This window comes from Mastomys coucha, unplaced genomic scaffold (assembly GCF_008632895.1).
Source record: "Mastomys coucha isolate ucsf_1 unplaced genomic scaffold, UCSF_Mcou_1 pScaffold20, whole genome shotgun sequence".
Classification (NCBI taxonomy): Eukaryota; Metazoa; Chordata; class Mammalia; order Rodentia; family Muridae; genus Mastomys; species Mastomys coucha.
Genome location: NW_022196903.1, coordinates 136,040,960 through 136,064,543, shown reverse-complemented (window position 1 = coordinate 136,064,543; position 23,584 = coordinate 136,040,960). Strand labels below are relative to the sequence as shown.

The 23,584-nt window shown below is 38.9% G+C and overlaps 1 protein-coding gene across 1 annotated transcript in view; it reads left to right on the top strand.

Moving 5' to 3' along the window:
• Positions 1-23,584, top strand: part of LOC116098425 (solute carrier organic anion transporter family member 1A6-like) — a 78,924-nt gene that overhangs the window by 5,450 nt on the left and 49,890 nt on the right. The window contains exons 3-5 of the mRNA XM_031381045.1: positions 1,691-1,823; positions 16,316-16,422; positions 16,834-16,980. Of these exons, the coding sequence (XP_031236905.1) occupies positions 1,691-1,823; positions 16,316-16,422; positions 16,834-16,980 (387 nt within the window). The remainder of the gene's footprint in view (positions 1-1,690; positions 1,824-16,315; positions 16,423-16,833; positions 16,981-23,584) is intronic.

Sequence of the window (23,584 nt, the reverse complement as noted above, 5' to 3'; positions counted from 1 at the left end):
ATCTCCTTTCCCAGGTTCCCCTCCAAAAATAAAATAAAATAAAATAAAATAAAAAAACAAAAACAAAAACTAAAACAAACCCCTGTTCCCCCCTCTCCCCCTGCTCACCACCCCACCCCCTCCTGCTTACTGGCCCTGACATTCCCCTACACTGGGGCATAGAACCTTCACAGGGCCAAGGGCTTCTCCTCCCATACATTGGTGCTTTTTATTATTATTATTATTATTATTATTATTATTATTATTATTATTATTATTATTGTTATATGTAAGTACAATGTAGCTGTCTTCAGATGCACCAGAAGAGGGCGTCAGATCTCATTACAGATGGTTTTGAGCCACCATGTGGTTGCTGGGATTTGAACTCAGGACCTTCGGAAGAGCAGTCGGTACTCTTACCCACTGAGGCATTTCACCAGCCCTACATTGGTACTTTTAAACAACAAAGTAAATATTTAGATCTGTTTTTCAAGTAATTATTGGCTCCATGACATTTTGTAGTATTTGCAACAACCACAATGTCATAGTCACAATGCCAAAGTCATATTTATACTTCTATTGGTGTCAGAATCATGACTGCTTATTTCACTATTGCTTTCTACTTCGCTGTCAACAGAAATGCTAATGTCCAGTTAATGATTATTGAAATAGATTTTATCCAAGTTTATGGAAAACTTTATTTCTTGCAGAACTCTAATTTCTGTAAAGTTCATGGATTTTAGATTAAATGTTAAAGGTTCTTGTCTAAAGTAGAATATACTAAGTATTATTAATAACACTGGCTATGACATGCGACTTAAGGTGAAAGTCTTAAGTAGGAAGAACTGTGATAAGAAGCCGTTCACATTGGCCAGGGAAAGCAGCATTTGGTGGGCATTTCCTAGGCAGTTTTGCAAGCAACCTTTTCTTAGCATGGATAAAACTTACTTCTCTCTCCATGTCTCCCCCATATATTGTCTGAGGAAACAGCAAGGCAGTATAGGAGGTGAACTTAGCATAATGTGAGTTCTTTATTTTTTCTTCAAACAATATGTATTTCAGGCAAGATTTTGTATGTTCGGGGGTACAGCCATATTCTAGAAAGATGCACAAAGCATTCACACAGGAGACATCCTAGGACATTGCACTCTGTATGATGGCCTCAGTGAAAGAGATAGGTTGCAATAAGCAGATAGAAGGGGCACATACCATTCAAACTATGGCAAAGTCTCTTTTATTTAGATAGCTGTCTAAGAAGAGATAGCATTGGAAGAAATACAAAGTCTTCATACATCTTTCAAATATTTAACATCACTTAGAGGTATGCTGAGTCATCAAAATGGAGGGTTGGATTTTTCTGATTTTTCCTTTATGTATAATATGAACAGAGTAAATATTTTCATCATAATAAAATTATATAGTTTGTAGATAATTTACTTATGTATTTGGTTCTGTTTGACTCCCTTTTTTGTGACCCAAGGGGAGGATAATCCTGAATAAAGATCTAGGATTTTTCAGGCTGGAAGAAAGTCTTCCTTCAGGATCCCAATTGCTTTACATTTTAAAACAATACCCCAAACATCCTAAGCCCCAGCCCCCATATTGTTAAAGTGGTTGCTAAACAATGAGCCCTGGAGTCCAATTGCTGGAGAGGCTGTTGTCTAAGAGCTAATACTTTACTAAAACATGCATTCTCATTCCCCTCTTTCAGGAAACCTTTTGATGATTATATTCGTGAGTTATTTTGGAACAAAACTGCACAGACCTATCATGATTGGTGTTGGATGTGCAATTATGGGCCTAGGGTGTTTCATCACGTCACTACCTCATTTCTTTATGGGGCGGTGAGTATTCTAGTTCTTGATGATATTCTAAGTTCAACTTTAATCTACAGAAAATGAAGCTCAGAGTTTCCTCTCTGGGAGGAGCAGTGCTCCTTTTAGTCACAGAGGGACATTCCACAACCTTTCCTTCTATCTTTGACTATAAATCCGGAAACACGCGCCAGAAGCTGCCAAGTTCTGCTGCCGGTTGGAGTGGGAAGATGACTCTCTCCTTCAGTTAGATCTTGATCAGCTTTCTGCTTTCCATCCTTTCTCTCACTGCTTAAACGTGGCTCTTTCTCCTGGATAATTCAGTTAATTTGAAATGGTTTCTCCAAATTATTATTTTTTAATTTATTTACGTTCCACGTGTTGCCCTCTTTCTGCCCCCTCATCAAGTTTTTCATCATTCCCCCATTTCCTTTGCTTCTGAGAGGGTACTCCCCCACCAACCTGCCTCCACTTCATGCACTAACCCCCCCCCCAGTTGTGGGATATATTAAAAAGAATCGAATGTGGAACTGGCCCCCCTCCCCAACCCCCTTGTGCCTCTGCCTTGGCGACCTGGCCGGCCAAGCACTGGCAGGCAATGTTGACTTGTTTTATCTCCTGGAGACTCTCTGGCCTGAACCTCCCTAAACGTCTCCACTGAGCTCTCTAGGTTCCCACTGGAGGGTCGTTACCATGCCAGCCCCGTGCTTCAAATACCCCACAACCTTTGTGGTGGACATCTGGCAAACCCACGCTTTGCTGTCATACCTTTCTCTCATGAACCTAGAAGAGCCTCCACGTGAGGGAAAATGAAACACAAACTTAGTTCAGAAACAATGCTAACTCAATCTCTGGGTGCAACAACTAAAACCTAATCTTGTAAGCCTTATTAAAATCTGATTCCTTCGGTGGCAAATCCTTGCAGAACCACCATGATACTGGGAAACTCTAGCAGCTACATCCTACCTCTCAACTATCCTGTTCCAAAAAGGGTTAACTCACTGCCTTCTGCTTCCTCCTTCCTCTGTCCAACCTGGAAGTTTGAAGTCTACTTACCCAGTGATTGGCTCCTTTATCTATTATGGGATTGGTTCACAAAAACAGCACCAAGCCTAGCCACAACATCCCCCTTTCATTGGGGCATTAAGTTTCTATAGGATTAAGCCTATCCTTTGACACTGAGGCCAGACAAGGCAATCCTCTGCTACGTACATAGCAGGGTCCATGGACCAGCCTATGTATGCTTTTTGGTTGATGGCTTAGTCTTTGGGAGCTCGGAGGGATCTGGGTTAGTTGATACTGTTGTTCTTCCTATGGAGTTGCAAACCCATTCAACTCCTTCAGTCCTTCCCCTCACTTTTCCATCTGGGTCCCTGACCTTAGTTCAATGTTTAGCTGTAAGTGTCTGCATCTGTCTCAGTCAGCTGCTGGTAGAGCCTCTCAGAGGACAGCCATGCTAGGCTCCTGTCTGCACCCACAGCATGGCATCAGTAATAGTGTGTGGGTTTGGTGCTTGTGTATGGGATGGATCCCAAGCTGGGCCTGTCTCCAGACGTCCTTTCTTTCAGTTTCTGTTCCATTTTTGTCCCTGTAATTCCTTTAGATAGGAACAATTCTGGGTCAAAAAATTTGAAGATGGGTAGTGGACCCAGGCCTCCAATGGGGGCCATGTGTATCTACTGGAAGATATCCCTTAAGGTTTCATTTCCCCACTCTTGGGCATTTCCACTAAGGTCATCCCCATTTCGTCCTAGAAGCCTCTTACGTTCCTGGTGTCTAGGACTTTCTAGAGGTTGCTCCCACCCCAACTCTACACCTCTGCATATTTCTATTCATTCTCCTGGCCCTCTTGGCTTCTGTCCTGTCTTTCCCCCAGACCTGATCCTGTCCCCCCTTTTCCTCCTTGTCACCTCTCCCATCCAGGTTCCTATCACCCTCTGCCTCTTGTGATTTTTTTTCCCCTTGTAAGTGGAATTGAAGCATCTTCTCTTAGGCCTTCCTTCTTGTTAAACATTTTACACTCTGTGGGTTATGGTCAGTGAGCTGTAACATGGGTATTTTGTACTTTTTGGGTAATATTCTTTTATCAGTAAGTGCATACCATGTATGCCTTCTTGCATCTGTGATATCTCACTCAGGATGATATTTTATAGTTCTATCCATTTGCCTTCAGAATTCATGATATCCTCATTTTTAAAGGCTGAAAAGTATTTCATTGTGTAAACGAACCATGTTTTCTTTCTTTATTCTTTGGATCAGGAACATCTGCGTTTTTTTACAGTTTCTGGCAATTATGCATAAGGCTGGTATGAACATACTGGAACTTGTGTCCTTGTGGTATGGTGAAACATCTTTTGAGTATAAGCCAAGGAGCAGAATAGTTGATTCTTCAGGTAGAAATATATCCAATTTTCTGAGAAATCTACAGATTCGTTTCCAGAGTGGTTGACCCAATTTGCAATCCCACCGAAATGAAAACGTGTTTCTATTTCTCCACATCCTCATGAGCATGTGCTGTCACTTGAGTTTTTGATTTTAGATATTTTGACAGGTATAAGGTGGAACCTCAGGGTTGTTTTGATTTGCATTTCACTGATGACTAAGGATGTTGAACATTTCTTTAAGTACTTCTCAGCCATTTGAGATTCCTTTGCTGAGGAATCTCTGTTTAGTTCTGTACCTCATTTTTAAAATTGGGTTATTTGGTTTTCTGGAGTCTAATTTCTTGAGTTCATTATATATTTTCTGATATTAGCCCTTTATATAATGTAAGGTTAGTGAAGATCTTTTGCCAATCCGTAGGTTGTCATTTTGTCCTATTGAAAGTGTCCTTTACCTTACAGAAGCTTTTCAGTTTCATGAGGTTCCATTTGTCAATTATTGATCTTAAAGCCTGAGCTGTTGTTGTTCTGTCTAGAAAGTTTACACCTATGCCAATGCATTCAAGGCTATTTCCCACTATTGCTTCTATTAGATTCAGCATATCTGGTCCTTGATCCCCTTGGACTGGAGCTTTGTGAAAGGTGATAAAAATGGATCAATTTGCATTCTTCTCCATGCAGACCACCAGTTAGACCAGCACCATTTGTTGAAGATGTATTCTTTTTTAAACTGTATAGTTTTGGCTTCTTTGTCAAAGATCCAGTGTCCACAGGGGTGTGGGTTTATTTCTGGGTCTTCAATTCTATTCCATCGAAGGGCCTGTCTGTCTCTGTATCAATATCATTATTTGGCTTTGCTTACTATTGCTCTGTAGTCCAGCTTGAGGTCAGCTTGTGATTCCTGCAGAAGTTCTTGTATTGTTGAGAATTGTTTTTGTTATCCTGAGGTTTTTGTTATTACATATGAAGTTGAAAATTGCTCTTTCCATGTCTGTGAAGAATTGAGTTGGAATTTTGATGATGATTGGATTGAATCTGTAGATAGCTTTTGGTAAGATGGCCATTTTCCCTATGATAATCCTATTGATCCATGAGCATGGAAGATCTTTCCATCTTCTAAGTTTTTCTTTTCTTTCTTTCTTTATGAACTAGAAGTTCTTGTCATACAGATCTTCCTCTTGCTTGGTTAGAATTACACTAAGATATTTTACAGTATTTTTAGCTAATGTGAAGGGTGTTGTTCCCCTAATTTATTTCTTGGCCCATTTATCATTTTTATAAAAGAGGGCTGCTGACTTGTTTGAGTTAATTTTCTATCCAGCCACTTTAATGAAGTTATCAGCTATCAGAGTTCTCTGGTAGAAATTTTAGGGTAACTTATGTACACTATCATATCATCTGCAAATAGAGATACTTTGAGTTCTTCCTTTCCAATTTGTATCTGCTTGATCTCTGTTTCTTCTCCAATTGCTATAGGTAGAAATTAAAGTAATATATTGGGTAGATAGGGAGAGAGTGGGCAGCCTTGTCTTGTCCCTGATTTTAGTGAGATTGTTTCAAGTTTCTCTCCATTTAATTTGATGTTGGGTGTTGGTTTTCTGTATTTTGTTTTTTATGTTTATGTATGGTCCATGAATTCCTGATCTCTCTATGAATTTTAACATTTTTTCAAAGGCTTTTTCAATATCTAACAAGATGATCATGCAATTTTTTCCTCCTTGAGTTTGTTAATTAGTGGATTACATTGAAAGATTTTCTATATTTAGCCATCCCTGCATTCTTGGGATGAAGTCTTTATGTTTGTGGTGAATGACTTGTTTTTTGATGTCTTCTTTGATTTGGTTTGTAAGAGTTCTATTGAGTATTTTTGCAGCTGGGCAGTGGTGGTGCATGCCTTTAATCCCAGCACTTGGCAGGCAGAGGGAGACAGATTTCTGAGTTCCGAGGCCAACCTGGTCTATAGAGTGAGTTCCAGGGCAGCCAGGGCTATACATAGAAACCTTGTCTCAAAAAACCAAAACCCAAAATAAAAGCAGTCTTTTTGTATCAATATTCATAAGTGAGATAAGTTTGAAGTTCTCTTTCTTTGTTGGGCCCTTGTATAGTTTAGGTATCAGAGTAACTGTGGCTTCATAGAATGAGACAGGTAGTGTTTCTTCCATTTGTATTTTGTAGAAAAGATTGAGGAATATTAGCTCTTCTTTGAAGGTCTGGTAGAATTCTACACTAAAACCATCTGGCTCTGGACTTTTTTTGGTTGGGAGTTTTTTTTTTTTTTTGAGACAGGTTTTTTTTTCTGTGTAGCCCTGGCTGTCCTGAAACTCACTCTGTAGACTAGGCTGGCCTTGAACTCAGAAACCTGCCTGCCCTTCCCTCCCAAGTGCTGGGATTAGAGGTGTGTGCCACCACCGCCAGGCTGTTGGGAGGTTTTTATTTACTATTTTTATTTCCTTCAGGGTTATGGGACTGTTTAGATAGTTTATCTGATCTTGATTTAAATTTGGTACATGGAATCTGTCTAGAAAACTATGTTTCATCTAGATTTTCAATCCTGTAGAATATAGGTTTTTGTAGTAAGATATGAGTTTGTTTATTTGTTTTTTTTTTTTTTTTAAATTTCCTCAGTTTCTGTAGTTATCTCTCCCTTTTCATATCTGATTTTATTAATTTGGATACTGACTCTGGGCCCTTTAATTATGCTGGTTAAAGTTATATCAATCTTGTTAATTTTCTCAAAGAACCAGCTCTTAGTTTTGTTGATTCTTTATGAGGTCCTTAGTGCTATGAAACCTCTTAGCTTTCATTGTGTTTCATACTTTTTGCCTTCATTTTCTTTGAATTCTAGAAAGCCTTTAGGTTCTTTCTTTATTTCTTCCCTGACCAAGGTATCATTGAGTAGACAGTTGTTCAGTTTCTATGAGTATATAGATTTTCTATTGTTTTTGTTGTTATTGAAGTCCAGTCTTAGTCTGTGGTAATCTGATAGAATGCATGTAATTATTTCAATCTTCTTGTATGTATTGAGGTTTGTTTTATGTTTGATAACATGGTAAATTATGAAGAAGGATCCATCTAGTGCTGAGTGGGTACATTCTTTTGTTTTGAGGTGAAATGTTCTGTAGATATCTGTAAAATCCATTGGGTTCATATTTTCTGTTACTTTTACTGGTTATTTAGTTTTAATTTTGATGACTTGTCCTTTGGTGAAAGAGGTGGTGAAGTTTTCTACTATTATTGTGTGAGGTCCAATGCATATTTTGAGCTTTATTAAAGTTTCTTTTATGAATGTGGGTGCCCTTGCATTTGGGAAAAGATGTTCAGAATTGAGACTTCACCTTGCTGGATTCTTCCTTTGATGAGTATAAAGTGTCTTCCTCATCTCTTATGGTTACTGTTGGTTGAGAATCCATTTTATTGGATTTTAGAATGGGTACTACAGCTTGTTTCTTGGGACTATTTTCTTGGAAAACTTTTTCTAGCCCTTTACTCTGGGTTATTGCCTGTCCTTGTTTCTGAGGTGTGTTTTAGCAAAATGATTGATTTGTTTGCACAGCCAGTATGTTAGCCTGTGTCTTTTTATTAGTGATTGAGACTGTTGATATTGAGAGATATTAAAGGCCAATGATTGCTAGTTGCTGTTATTTTTGTTGTTGGAGTTGGTATTATGTAAGTATGATTCTTTTCTTTTGGGTTTGCTGTGGGATGATTAATTTCTTTTTCTTTTTCTTTTTCTTTTTTTTTTTTTTTTTTTTTTTTTTTGAGGGGGGATGTAGTTACCCTCTGTTGGAGTTTTCCTTCTAGTATCATATGGAAGGCTGGATTAGTAGAAAGATATGTTTAAATTTGGTTTTGTTATGGAATACCTTGGCTTCTCCATCTATGGTGATTGGAAGTTTTGCTGGGTATAGTAGCCTGGGCTGGCATTTTTGTTCTCTTAGGGTCTGCAGGACATCTGACCAGGATCTTCTAGCTTTTAGAGTCTCTGTTGAGAAGTATGGTGTAATTCTGCCTTTATATGTTACTAGTCATTTTTCCTTACATCTCTTAATATTCTTTCTTTGTTCTGTACATGGTTGTGTTTTGATTATTATGTGGCTAGAGGATTTTCTTTTCTCATCAAATCTGGTGTTCTCTACTCTTCTTGTGCTTTAATGGCTGTCTCTCTTTTTTTTCAGGCTAGGGAAGTTTTCTTCTATGATTTTGTTGTTGTTTTCTATCTCTTTGAACTGATCATCTTCACCTTTTTCTATTTCTGTTTTTCTTAGGTTTAACTTTTTCATTGTGTCTCAAATTTCCTGGATGTTTTGGGTTAGGATTCATACTTTGTATTTTCTTTGACCAATGTGTTGATATCTCCTATGGTTTCTTCTATACCTGATATTCTCTCTTCCATCTCTTGTATTCTTCATCTTTGTCATGCTTACATCTGTAGCTCCTGATCTCTCTTGGTTTTCCACCTCCAGGGTTGCTTCCATTTGTGATTTCTTTATTGTTTCTATTTCCATTTTTTAGGTCTTGGACCGCTTTTGTTCATTTTTTTTTCCTGTATTGAAGGAAACCGACCTGCAGTTTCTCTCCTCCCGTGGGTGATTCACGAACTGGGGAAGTTGAGTTTCTGTGAAAATAAGGGGGTTAGGAGACAAGGAACGACACCAAGTAGATTTATCAAGGTGTGATCTTTACTTAGTGAACCAGGATATTTATAGCTAAGGCAAAACAATCTTATGTCTTTTAGCATAGAAGTGAGAACAGGGAAAAAACATAGCAGTCTATAAACAAGCCCCTGCAAGCGAGGGCTCCAGGCAGGAAAGCAGATTAAAGGTTCAGTTCCTTTTGAATTCTGGGCTACCAGTTCTGTCTTTGAACTCTGGAGCTGTCTCCGGTCCTTAACACCTGATGGGCCGAGCAGGGCTGCTGCCTCCGGAATCCTGTTGAGCTCAGTGGGGACAGTAGGGCTGCTGCCTCCGGAATCCCGTTGAGCTCAGCGGGGACAGTACACTGTATTATTGTATTTTCTTGTATTTCTTTAAGGGGTTTACTTGTATCTCCTTATAGGACTGTGTTTTCTTGTATTTCCAAAGAGAGCTCTTTATATTCTTCTTAATGGCCTCTATCATCTTAATGAGATGGAATTTTAAGTCAGAATCTTGCTCTTTAGGTGTGTTAAGGTATCCAGGGCTTGCTGTGGCAGGTTTTGATAGTACCAAATTATATTGGCTCCTGTTTCTTATGTTATTGTGTTTGATTTTTGCTATCTGGCCTGGGAATCTCATACTGGAGCAGTCCCCGTTGGGAGCAGGTGGAACTGTGTGACTTGGGTTTGAGCAGGTCTTCTATGAGGCAGGCAATTCTCTCTCTGTTTATGGTAGGCTTCCTTTTTCTCTGGTTAGGGCAGGCTGCTTGTGTCCCCAGTTAGAGCGGTCCCCCGGTGTCCCTGGTTAGGGCAGAGCTCCTAGGAAACAGGCAGACTTTGATGTTAGGGGGCAGGCATGCTGCTCTGCTAAGGGTGCAGGTGGAGGGTCAGACTGAAAGCCCAAGGCAACTCTTATAAAAGATGATACTTAATTTGGGGCAAGGTCACAGTTTCAGAGGTTTCATCCATTATCATCATGGCAAGAAGCATGGGGGCATATGGGCAGACATGTGGATGAAGGAACTGAGAGTTTTGTATCTTTATCCATAGGCAGCTGAAAATTGTGTTCCACACTAGACAGAGCTTAATCATAGTAATGAGACCTCAGAGCCCAGTTCCACAGTGACACGCATTCTCCAACAAGGTCACATGATTCAACACCACCACCCATCCTAATAGTGCCACTTCCTATGGATAAGCATTCAACCATATGAATCTATGGGGCCATACCTATCCATAATACAATACCATCTCTTTGGTACTTCCTGGGAGATTTAACTTTGTTATTTTGTCTCTTGACTAGGCTTGGCACTTACGTTATTGTATTTTTCACTATATTTTAAAGGATACCATGTGCTTCAAATTTCTCTTCTGAGAGAACATCTTGTTATTTTCATAAGAATTCAGTGTCTTTTTCTATGTAACTCTTTCCTTATATCATCATTTCCCCTGGCTCGTTCATTGTAGATTTTGTCTTTGAATTTATGTAATAAAGTGTTTACATTAAGGCCTGCCATGGGCTGGCCAGTCTGGGCCTCCTTCAACCCTTGGGGAAACAGGGTCCTAATCAGGTCAACAAGGCATAGATGAAGAAATGATGGCAGAGATGACACATGAATATGCAGGATCTGAATGTATTTCTCAAAAATGGCATTAGACTTTTACAGTCATTGCAAAAGAGAAATGAAAAATCTGGCAGCTCTGCAGTTTAGGTACATCTGGGGCCACCTGAAACACACTGGGTCTAAAGCAGCCACCTCTTCTGAAGAGGTGCTACCTTCCCCTACCCCCTGCCAAAGCACTCTGGGCCCGGGGGTGGGAGCTGTGGACTGCATGAGGCTCAAAGCTCGAATCTGAATGAATAATTCTAAGTCTAAGACCAAGTCTAAGTCTAAGTCTGTGCACAAAGTGAAAACCAGGCTTATATAGTATACATAAAACAGGACAGATGACAAAAGTCATGTAGGCAAGTGAGGGCCACATCGAGGTTGGTAAGATCAGACAACAAGACAGAAGTCATGTAGGCAAGTCATATCAAGGTCAGTAAGATCAGGCATCCAGGTGTGAAGTGGAAGAGCAGTGGTGCCCTCCCTGCTGGGGCTATTTTGGCAATCCCAAGCTAATTCTCTGGGTCTGCTGTAGGCAAGTACCAGGAAGTCCCAATCTAGCAGTTCCTGAAAATGCCCTTAAGTGAGGGAAGTCCTTCAATTACTCTGCTATGTTAAACAGTTCTGTCTACTGTGGGACTGCCCTGAGAATTCTAACTATGTTAACAGTAAACAATAGTGCCTGACCGCTGTTGCTATTGCTAACTCTGAGGACACCCTGCCTGAAAATGCAGCTTCCTTGTGAGAAATTCCAAGCTAATGACAACTTGGTAATAAATTAGGATATATTGGAACACTGTGCTGGCCAGGGAACAATGCCCAGTCTTAAGTTTTAGCAATATATAAATCATTTCTTAGGGTACCTTTATGCATGAATAAGAAGGTGTGTTGACGATTGGAAAGACTAATCTGGAACACATCTAAGTTAGGAGATGCCAATGACTGACTGAATACCTAGGAGGCACAAACTCCCTATGAAGTAATAACGCCTCTTGTTCATGATCAGGCTTTCAACCCTGGTACTGCAGACTTTACTGGAGTAGATGAGTGGGCGTGGCAATGACCTTAGCTGTTTATTCATATCTAAGAGAGAATAACAACAGAAAACTAACTGGAAATTCTGTATACAAGTATAGATTTGGTTAATGAAAGTGTTTGTGTGTGTGTGTGTGTGTGCATGTATGTGTACATTTTTCTTTTTCATTTATTTATTCATTTTATACCCAATTTCTGCCCCACTTCTAGTTTCCCAATAATCCATTCTGTCATCCATCCCCCATTCCTCCTCTGAGAGGATGAAGGCTCCCCTGGGAATCTCCCCACCTTGACTCATCAAGTCTGCACACTAAGGCAAGACTGTTAGCATCACGACATCCAGAGCCTGTGGTGATTCATGGGCGGGTCCACAGACCTGTTGCCAGGGCAACAGCCACCATATTCCCAGAATCTGTTGGGCTTACTTTCCATCTTTACCTGAGGCTGCTACGTCACAACCCATATATATATACGGGAACATTCCTCCATCTCTCTCTCTCCTCTCTTTCTGCGCCACTACCCCCACTCCCTCTCAATTAAACCTCTTACACGTGGAACTGTTTGGGCCTCGTGTGGTATGTTCTGATGTGACCCGCCACTCCAACACATCATTTGGTGCCAAAACCCAGGATCACTAGGGACGTGGCAGCGGCATAGACGGCAGCGTGTAGGCCTCCTGAGAAGGAAAGAAAAAGGGAAGGGGAAGCTGATGGTGAAAAGGGAATGAGGGCTTCGTGTTTCTTAAGCTACTTCCTGCTGTCTAGGGGTGTTGTCAATGAGGGGGTAACTGGCTTTCACCATCGGGATCCACTTGGTAAACATTTGCATCAGGTTCCTCTGTGGGCAGTGGCTCATTTGTGGGCAGCGGCTGGTAATCCTGTAACAGGAGCTGATTGATAGTTTGGTTAGAAATATTTTGTTGTTGAAGAAATGTAGAAACAAGATTAATGAGGCAGGGAGCAAATAATAGCACCAGGAAGATGACTAGGAGAGGAGTTACAAACGGGAGTATCCACTTCCATATGGCGTTTTCAAAAATCTCAGAACTGGAGGTCTCACAGTCTCTGAAATTTTTTATGTCTGACTGTAGCTCCTGGATTTTATTTCTTACTAAAGACAAGGCAGACTAATTAGGGGAATGGATTCTACAAGGCAAGACTCTAGGGACAGCCCCCACTCCAGTTGTTGGGAAATACACATAAAGACCAAACTGCACATCTGCTACATATGTGTGGTGGGCCTAAGTTCAGCCCATGTCTGTAGTTAGTGATTCAGGCTCTGAAAGACCCCAAAGGATGAGGTTAATTGACTCTGTAGATAGAGTTCCTGTCCCCTTCTGGACCCTCAATTCTTCCCCCAATTCTTCCATTAGACTCTCCAAGCTTTGTCCAATGTTTGGCTGTGGGTTTCTGCATTTGTTTCAGTTATCCACTGGGTGGAACCTCTCCGAAGAAAATTTTGCTAGACTCCTGTCTGCAAGCATAACAGAGTATCATTAATCATGTCAAGGATTGGTACTTGCCCATGGAATGGAACTCAAGTTGGGCCAGATATTGGCTGGCTGTTTTTCCAGTCTCTGCTCCATCTTTGTCCCTGAATTTCTTAAAGAAAGGACAATTTTTGAGTCAAAAATATTGTAGATGGGTTGGTAACCTTATCTCTCCACTGGGGGTCCTGTCTGGCTGTAGGAAGTGGCCTTTAAAGACTTCATATCCCTACTGCTATAAGTCACAGATAAATTTACTTCCATAGATTCCTGTTAGCCTACCCATCCAGGTCTCTGGCATGTCCTAAAGATGACTCTCCTCCACCCCAGTCATCTACAGATTTCCATTCATTCTGATAGACCTCTGGCCTTTTCTCCCATCTCTCCTCACACTTGATCCTAAACCTCCCCCATTCCCCTCCCAATCTCTTCTCCCACCCAGATCCTTCACTCTATCTGCCTCTTATGACTACTTTATTCCCCTTTCTAAATGAGGTTCAGGCATCCTCACTTGGACCATCTTTCTTGTTTAGCTTCTTTGGGTCTATGGAGTGTAGTGTGAATATCATTTACTTTATGGAAGCTATCCACTTATAAGTGAGTACATATCAAGGATGTCCTTTAGAGTCTGGGTTACCTGGAACTATTTTCTAGTTCCATCTATTTGCCTGAAAAAAATAATGATGTCTTGTTTTTATTTCGCTGAATAGTATTCCAATATTTAAATGAACCCCATTCTCTGTATCTATTCAGTTGAGGGAGATCTGAGTTGTTTCCAGTTTCTGGCTGTTACGAATAAAGCTGCTATGAACATACTGGAGCATGTGTCCTTGGGGTATGGTGCAACATCTTTTGGTGCAGTACAGCTGCTTCCTCTGGTAGAACACTTTCTGATTTCCTGAGAAACCTGCATATTGATTTGCAGAGTTATGGTACAAGTATGCTATCCCACCAGAAATGGGGAACTGTTCCCCTTTCTTCACATTCTCACCAGCATGTACTATTGCTTGAGTTTTTTATTTTCACTGTTCTTATGGGTTTAAGATGGAATCTCAGAGTCATTCTGATTTTCCTGATGTGTTTTACAGAAGGATGGGTTAACAGGTCATTGAGCAGGGACAGAGTGATTCTGAGCTCTCTCCAAAGTATGTTCAACTTGCAATACTTGGTAAGAAATCTCTGCTCTTGTTACGGAGGAAAAAGATCTACAAGCAGCCAGAAAGAATGCGGATATCATTTTATTATGGAGAATTCTAAAAAGTCTTATAACCCTCCCTTTTTTACTTCTGTGTCTAAGTGTATCTTTTGCATCCTCTTACACTTGTGAGCATTTCCACTTGAGAGATGGATGACAAGTCTGAGGATATAACTGTTCTGTATGCACACTTAAACCCTCACTTTAGATTTTGTTTTGTGTATTCACATGGGCGCTGCATTGAGATTCTCTAACTGCAGCTTTAAAGGGAGGCCTAGAACATCTCCTGTTTCACCCAGCATCATGGTGGCTAGGTTTCCCTTAATTCCAGATTCAGTGGTCTTTCAAATATCCACAACCCATTCTCAAAACTTTATTGAGCTTAAGTTGACTACACTTTTAATCTGTTACTTACATTTAATTTTTTTTTTTTTTTTAGCTATTTTGTTTGTGTATGTTGTGGTGATGGTGTGTGTCCTTTCATGTGAAGTTAGTAACTCTCAGGAGTCAATCCTCTCTGCCTCTTCTATGAGACCTGGGAATGTTTACCCATAGAGGGATCAGAGATCTCACAAGATTTAATTGTTGGTTGGTTTGTTTGTTTTGAATGGAGCCTCAGGTAGCTCAGGGTGGAATGAAACTCATTGTGTCGTTAAAGATATTCATAAATTTCTGATGTATCCTGAGTGCTAGGATTACAGGCATTTCCCACTGTGTTGTGTCTGCTTTTTTTGAGTGCTCAAGATCAAACCTGGGCTTGTTGCTTACAGGGGCACGATGAGTATTTGAGCTACATCTCCATATTTAGATCTCTATCTCTCAGGAAAGGAACTGTCCTCTTTTCTGTTTTGAAATATTTTTAGTACTACTTTATTGTCATTTGGAAGAATAAATGGGCCTTGAATGAGTAATTGAATTTTAAGTAGATAATGAACTAAATGAAAGCTGTTTTATGTTCTCAGGTTTTTTTGAAGGCAACTGAAAGTTTGGACACATTTTCCTCTATGCATGTATTCTGTCATTTTCTTTCTTGGATAGTGATCTCTGATGATTTCTTCAAGTTAAATGACCACAGTTTATTAGCCATCCCATGAGACTGTGTTGCCTGATGATAGATTCTGTTACTTCTCTTTATAATATGTGGATTATTTCTTCTGTTGTAATTGATGAGCACATGGAAGAGTAGGTATTCTGAGTGTAGTGTAGAATTCTCAGAAAGGAAGAACAGGCCCACAGCTTCGAGATCCCAAAGCAAGTGTCTTGTTTTACGTTCTTTGTGTCTCTCTAAAACATTTATTTTCTTAATTCTACTTTACTGAGTCTCTTTTTTCTTCCTTTTGTTCTTTAGCTCACACCAATTAATTCTAGGAAATAGTAATTTAGAAATCACAGGGAGTTGACATTTGAGAATGTGAATGCTATTTCTCCTAAATGTAGAGACTTGTGAGCTAAGTATAAAGGAAGTACATGGGTTTTGTTTCATTGTTTTATTTTTTGTTTGTTTATTTTTACTTCCACTCATTCAGTTTCTTTGTTTTGTTTTATTTTGTTTTTGAGACAGGCTCTAATGAAGCCCAAGCTGACCTCAAACTCTCTGGGTAGCTAAGAGTAGCCTTGAACTTCTCATTCTTCTATTCCTATTTCTCAAGTGCTTTGGTGACATTCAGTGGACATGACACCCAGTTCATACACTTCTGGAACTTAACCCCAGGCCTACATGTTCAGCCTGATGATGTAGCTTTCTGTTTCTATCTGTCTATCTGTCTGTCTGTCTGTCTGTCTGTCTATCTATCTATCTATCTATCTATCTATCTATCTATCTATCTATCTATCCATCTATCATCTATTTTTTATTTATGCAGTGTACAGTGTGTGTGTGTGTATCTGTATGTGTCTGTGTGTGTACATGTAGAGATCAGATGACTATTTTATGGAGTTATTCCTCTATTTCATCTTCCTGCTTCATGTGCGTTTTAGACATTGAACTCAGGTCATCAGGCTTGTCCAGCAAGCGCTTTATACTGCATACTCTCACTGGCCACACCATAGGGTTTATTAGACTGTCTGCTCTGCAAATGTCTTTACTGGCTCCAGGTGCCCTGTTTTCAGGGAAACGAGTCAATCATCTGCAGATGCTCTCCTTGCACTCAACTCCTCACAGTGAATGTTTCCTGTGTCCACACAGATATGAGTATGAAACAACGATTTCACCTACAAGCAACTTGTCCTCAAACAGCTTCTTGTGTGTGGAAAACAGATTCCAGACCTTAAAGCCAACGCAAGACCCAGCAGGTTGACTCATGCTTCTCATTGCTTTCAGTTCAGAGACTCAGCTACAAAATGCTCTTTTATGAAGGGCTTAAATACCATACTGGGTTTCATAGACATGTAAGATGAATGAACACAATTCATTTCCCTCTTCAGGGAAGGCAGATGTCTAATAACCAAGAATATTCTTCCTCTTGAGTTTGAATATACTTATTAAGAATCCTTTATTACTTAACCAATATTATATATTTAGTCCCACAAAGAAAAATGACTTAGAAGGATATATTTAGCAATATAATATAATTGATGTGATTGGTGTAGTTTTGTTTTCTCTTGCTATAATGAAACATTGATCTAAAATAGACTTACAAACATTTATTGTCAGTTATAATTGACTCTCAAATACTCATGTGGTTTTCTCTTGTTTTAATGCAGAGTGTATGAAAGAAATGAAATCATTGATGTGGATATATGTACTGGTAGGAAACATTATACGTGGAATTGGTGAAACTCCCATTATGCCTTTAGGTGTTTCCTACATAGAAGACTTTGCCGAATCAGAAAACTCTCCTTTATACATTGGTGAGTATGCTTTATGGTTTCCTGAGGATAAGCAAAGTGTTACAACACTTCAGGTCATAAGATTCCTCAATGGGGGAATGTAATGGTAGGTTCAGATAAGTTCCTTCATCAAGCTGCCTCTCACTATTGAAGAGCCTGACCCTATAGTCTTCTGATACTGCCACACTATCTCAAAATCATTAAGAGATTCCCCAATATTTCCTGGAAAATGTTCCTTAGGTTGAGTTGCTTTCTTTATTTTTTGTTGCTTTTGGGCTCTCGTTCTTTCATCTGTAAGTTATTATGGCTTTATTATTGGCTGCTTTCTGTCTGTAGTATTTTAAAATTAAGTCAGTAGTATTTTAAAATATAGTTTTACTTTTTTATTTCTTCCCTCTGTGTGCATGTGCACACTTATGCATGTTAGTGTGGTGGTCAGAAGACACAAATCAGGTGTTTTCCTAGGGACTGAACTGGGGTCCTTGGGCCCCAGTCTTCACCTGCTGAGCCATCAGGCAGGCCCTGCAGTGCTTTTTCTTGTTGTTGTCTCATAAACATTCTTGCAGAGTGTAACATTAACAAACACATGTTTTAATCAGGCATTCTCTACCATGGTTACCATACCAACTGGTTTCGTATTTACTAGCTGCTCTCTTTTACTGCTGTGGGTGCTGTACCCTGCTTTTCTATGAAGTTAATGGTACAGTTTTCTTCCTAATATTTTCTTAACCTAGAAAAGCTTCATTTCATTCTTTTCATTGTTTTGCTTGATATTTTCTTAAAAAAAAAAATCTATGCACTTTCCAGGCAAGAGTCAAATACTGTCCATATTCTTATGTTATCTTCTAAATGATCTGAGTTTATTATGAATGTTGCTTATGTCTATGAGTAAATCCATCTTTAGTTAATTAAAAATCTATAAATGTATATAGCAGTATTTCTCAACCTGTGAGTCACAATACCTTTGGAAGTCATGTGACCCTTTCACAGGGTTCAAATAAGACCACTGAAAAACATACATATCTATATTATAATTTTAAGAGTAATAAAATTACAGGCATGAAGTAGCAGCAAACATAATTTTATTATTTAGAGCCACCACAACGTGAAAAACTGTATTAAATGGTCAGAGTATTAGGAAGTCAGAGAACCACCGGAATATAGGATCTTTTTCAATAATGTAGACATATATCTTTAAAAAATGAAGAGCATAAGAGAGAACAGGATTAGGTTTAGGATTAATAAGATGGATTAAATTTAAAAAACTACGGTTGTCTTTTTCTCGGAGACTTATTAGTTTGACAATATTCTTTTGCATTTTTAATCTAGTCATTTCTTTAAATACCTTCATAGATATCAAGAAAAAAAATACAAGCACTTTTCTACAATAAGCTGTTAGAATATGGGCCCTTTTATCAAAACTCTAAACACAAATTGTATACATAAATATATAAAATATATGAGCTATTTTAAGGTGAAAATACTTTTAAGTATATTATATTTAGCACATAAGTAGCTTAGTTTTCTAGATGACTAGCTACATAATTACACATCGTATTACAATTATACCATATAATCAAACAGGTCAAGCACTTATTGAATGAACTAATCATACCTTAACAGAGGTGTTTATTAACAGAAATGGGGATAAGAACTCCAAAAAATAGACTGAATAATGGTTTATTAACTTCAAATTTTTTGAATGCCAACGAGGCAGGAAAAACAGCTTCTGAAAGCTACTGGATTATAAAACAAAATAAAAATAAAAAATAAAATAAAAAAGGCTGAATTTGATCAACCTATACACTTTAAACATGTTTTAACACTGAAATGGAAGTCATGGAATGTGTTGCATTGGGTAAGAGCGTTTTTATATGAGAGACTATAGATTCCATCAAATTTTATAAAGATCCATCCTGAGTGCATGAAAGGCATGACTCAAGGAAGGAAGAGACACAGAAAGACAGAAACATAGATGACACAGAAAGCTTATCTTCACTGTATGGGGATAGCTCATCAAACCAGCTAAAGGAAACTTAGATTGAAAAACCTTGATGCTGAAATCCACATTTGTAGGACAGACACTCACTCCTGCAGTAGATGATGCTGTAAGGATCCTAGTGACAGTGGATGTTTATAAAGACATTTGAACTTTTCAATTTATGGGACTATTGTTTCTGTTGTAGTAGTTAAACTGTTTTAAGCTTAAACAGAAAAGGGCAAAATGTAGAAGAATTTTAATACAGCAGCATCTCTGATAAGGGATCATATCCAAAGATGGTCTAGGTTTATGTTATCTGGCTGGAATGCAGACATGCTTTGGATTATAACATCATCAAGCTGTAGTACAGATTCACCATTATTACATGTCTTTTACACCCCAAACAATCTAAGTATGCTTAGTTCATAGAAGGAAGCAACCACGTTTGAGAGTGATGTCTCATTGTGGGAAGACAAACTGATGAATCAGAGAAAGACTTAGCAGAATGAGTCAGAGATAGGATATGCCCAGCTCTCACAAGAACAGCACAAGAAAGAGAGGCTACTTAAGAGCAGCACAGAGAGAGGGAAAGACATAAAGTTGAGTTGTACTGAGTTGAGAGGAATGAGTTGAGTTTTTACTGAGAGTTTCGTAGTAGGTCAGCTTTCTAGAAGAGTGAACAAGCTAGATATAGGTAAAAACAGAACAAGTCAGAGATTTAGAAGAAACCGGAAGATTAAAGCATATTTCCAGGACGTCTATCTGCACTCACAGTACATCTGCATACCTGGCCCCCATCACAATCTTGCTTGTTACCAGGAGGATTGTTCTAACCAAGGACAGAAGTAAGATCCCTGCTACAACCTCCATACTGGCTGGGACCAAGAAGACATGGACTCTTTTCCTCCCTGCCACAGTCCCATCTCCCTCCTAGTCCTCACTTCCACCAGCACTGATGAAAGATCAGTACCCCCTGCCCATCTCTGCCTGTCTCCCAGGAGGTTTGTTTTAACCAGGGGCACAGGAGGCCTACTTTAACCAGAGGCACAGTTTGTTCTAACACTGGACACACACCTTCACCTGCCCCTGCTCCAATATGTGACACCCAGGCCACAAAACACTAGAGACAACCATATGATGAAAGGCAGTGCAAGAAAATAATCAACAGGTGCCAATGCAACATGGCCTCATCAGAACCCAGCTCTATGTAGTAGGATAGCAAGCACTGGATATCCTAAAACACCTGAAGAACAAGATTCTGACTTTAAATCCCATCTCATGAAATGATAGTGTCATTTAGAAGAGATATAAATAATTCCTTTAAAAAAATACAGGAAAACACAGTCAAATAGGTAGAAACCCCTAAAAGGGAAACAAATAAATCTTTTAAAGAAATAAAAGAAAACACAAGCAGACAGGTGAAGGAAATGAACAAAAAACTTAAGCATTGAAATAGAAGCAATAAAGAAAGCAAAAATGGAGGCAACCCTGGAGATGGAAAACACAGAAAAGAGAACAAGAACTACAGACACAAACATCACAAACAGAATACAAGAGATGGAAGAGAGAATCTCAAGTGTAGAAGATAGCATAGAAGATATTGATTCACCGATTAAAGAAAATGACAAGTATAAAAAGTTCCTAAGCCAAAACATTCAGGAAATTTGAGACATAATGAAAAGATCAAACCTAAGAAAAATAGGAATAGAGAATGAAGATTCCCAGTTCAAAGGACCTGAAAACATCTTCAACAAAATCATAGAAGAAAATTTCCCTAACCAAAAGAAAAAGGTGATCATAAAAGCACAAGAAGAGTAGAGAACAACAAATTGATTGGACCAGAAAAGAAAATCCTTCAGTCACATAATAATCAAAACACTGAGTGTATAGAACAGAGTATTAAATGATACAAAGGAAAAAGGACAAGAATTAGAAGCAAACCTCTCAGAATTATACCTGACTTCCCAACAGAGACTCTAAAAGCTAGAAGATACTGAAAATTGTCTTGCAGACCCTAAGAGACCACAGATGCCAGTGCAGACTATTATACCCAGCAAAACTCTCAATCATCATAGATGGATAAACCAATATATTCTATGACAAAACTAAATTTAAAAATATCTTGCTACTAATTCAGCCTCACCGAGGATACTAGAAAGAAAATTCCAGCACCAGAAGGGTAACTATACCAAAGAAAACACAAGAAGTTAATCATCTCACAACAAACCCAAAAGAAGAGAATCATGAACACATAGCACCATCTCCAACAACAAAATAACAGGAACTAACAATCATTAGTCATTAACAGCTCTTAAAATCAATGGACTCAATTCACCAATAAAAAGACACAGGAACAGACTAAATATATAAACAGGATCTATTATTTGGCTGCATACAAGAAACACACCTCAGCAATAAAGACAGACACCACTTCAGTGTGAAGGGCTTCAAAAATGATTTCCAAGCAAATAGTTCCAAGAAGCAAGTTGGAGTAGCCATTGTAATATCTGATAAATAGACTTTCAACCAAAGGTAATCAAAAGAGGTGGCAAAGCACACTATACTCATCAAAAAAAAAATCTACCAAGATAAACTCTCAATTCTGAACTTCTATAACCTAAATGTAAGGATACCAGCATTTTTAAAAGAAAGCTTAGTAAAGCTCAAAAAACATATTAAACCCCAGACAATAATAGTGGAAGACTTCAACCTCTTAGTTTCACCAATGGACCAGTCATCAAAACAAAAACTAAACAGAGACATAACGAAACTAACAGAAGTTATAAACCAAATGGATTTAACAGATATCTACAGAACATTTTACCCCCAAACAAAAGAATATACCTTCATCTCAGCACCTCATGTTACCTTCTCCAAAATTGATCATATAATAAAACATAAACAAGCCTCAAGAGTTACAAGAATATTGAAATAATCTCATGTATTCTATTAGCTCACCACAGACTAAGGATGGACTTCAACAATAATCAAAACAACAGAAGGTCCACATACTAATGGAAACTGAACAACTCTCTACTCAATGATAACTTGGTCAGGAAAGAAATAAAGAAATTAAAGATATTCTAGAATTCAACAAAAATCAAGGCACAAAATCCCTAAATTTATGGGACACTATGAAAGCAGTGCTAAAAGGAAAATTCATTGCAGTAAGTGCCTTCATAAAGAAATTTGAGAAATCTTACACTATCAGCTTAACAGCACACCCGAAAGCTCTAAACAAAAACAAGCAAACACACCTAAGAGGAGAAGAAATAGCCAAATTCAGGGCTGAGATCAATCAATTAAAAAAATGCAAAGAATAAAACCAAAAGCTGGGACTTTGAGAAAAATCAACCAGATAGAGAAGCCCTTAGTCAAACTAATTCAAAGGCAGACAGCCAATATCCAAATTAACAAAATCAGAAATGAAAAGGGAGACATCATGACAGAAACTGAGGAAATTCAAAATAGGAAAAGGTCTTACTTCAAAAGCCTATACTCAAGAAAATTGGAAAATCTAGACAAAGTAGATGATTTTTCTAGACAGATACCAAAAACCAAACTTAAGATCAGGTAAACTATCTAAACACTCCTACATCACCTAAGGAAATAGAAGCACTCATTATAAACCTCCCAACCAAAAACCAACCAACCAAAACCAAAAATAACCCCCCCCCCAAACCAACCAACCAAACAACAACAAAAAAAAACCCAGTTGTGGATAATTTTAGTGCAAAAATTCTACCTCACTTTTTTTTTTTTTTTTGGTTTTTTTGAGACAGGGTTTCTCTGTGTAGTCCTCGCTGTCCTGGAACTCACTCTGTAGACCAGGCTGGCCTCGAACTCAGAAATCCGCCTGCCTCTGCCTCCCAAGTGCTGGGATTAAAGGTGTGCGCCACCACCGCCCGGCACTACCTCACTTTTTTTAAAATTAGATATTTTCTTTATTTAAATGCCATATGATTTCTCCTTTCCCAGTTTCCCCTCCACAAAACAAAACAAAACAGAACAAAACAAAAAACAACAAGAACAAACCCCAGCTGCCTCCCCCCTCCTCATGCCTGCCACCCCACCCTCTCCCACTTATTGGCCCTGGCATTCCCCTACACTGGGGCACAGAACCTTCACAGGGCCAAGGGCCTCTACTTCCATTGATGATCAACTTTGTAATCCTCTACTATATACATGCTGCCAGAACAAATCACTCCCACCATGTATAGTCCTTGGTTGGTGGTTGAGTCCCTGGGAACTCTGAGGGTACTAGTTAGTTCGTATTGTTGTTCATCCTAAGGGGCTGCAAACCCTTCAGCTCCTTTGGTCCTTTCTCTAACTCCTTCATTGGGGACCCTGTACTCAGTTCAATGGATGACTGTGAGCCTCTACATCTGTATTAGTCAGGTAATGTCAGAGACTCTCAGGAGATAGCTATATCAGGCTGGCTTGTCCTTCCTTCAATCTCTGCTCCATAGTTAGTCTCTGCAACTCCTTCCATGGGTATTTTGTTCCCCCTTTTAAGAAGGCATTGAATGTCCACATTTTGGTCTTCCTTTTTCTTCAGTTTCTTGTGGTTTGTGGGTTGTACTTTGTGTATTCTGATCTTCTGGGCTAATAACCACTTATCAGAGAGTGCATACCATGTGTGTT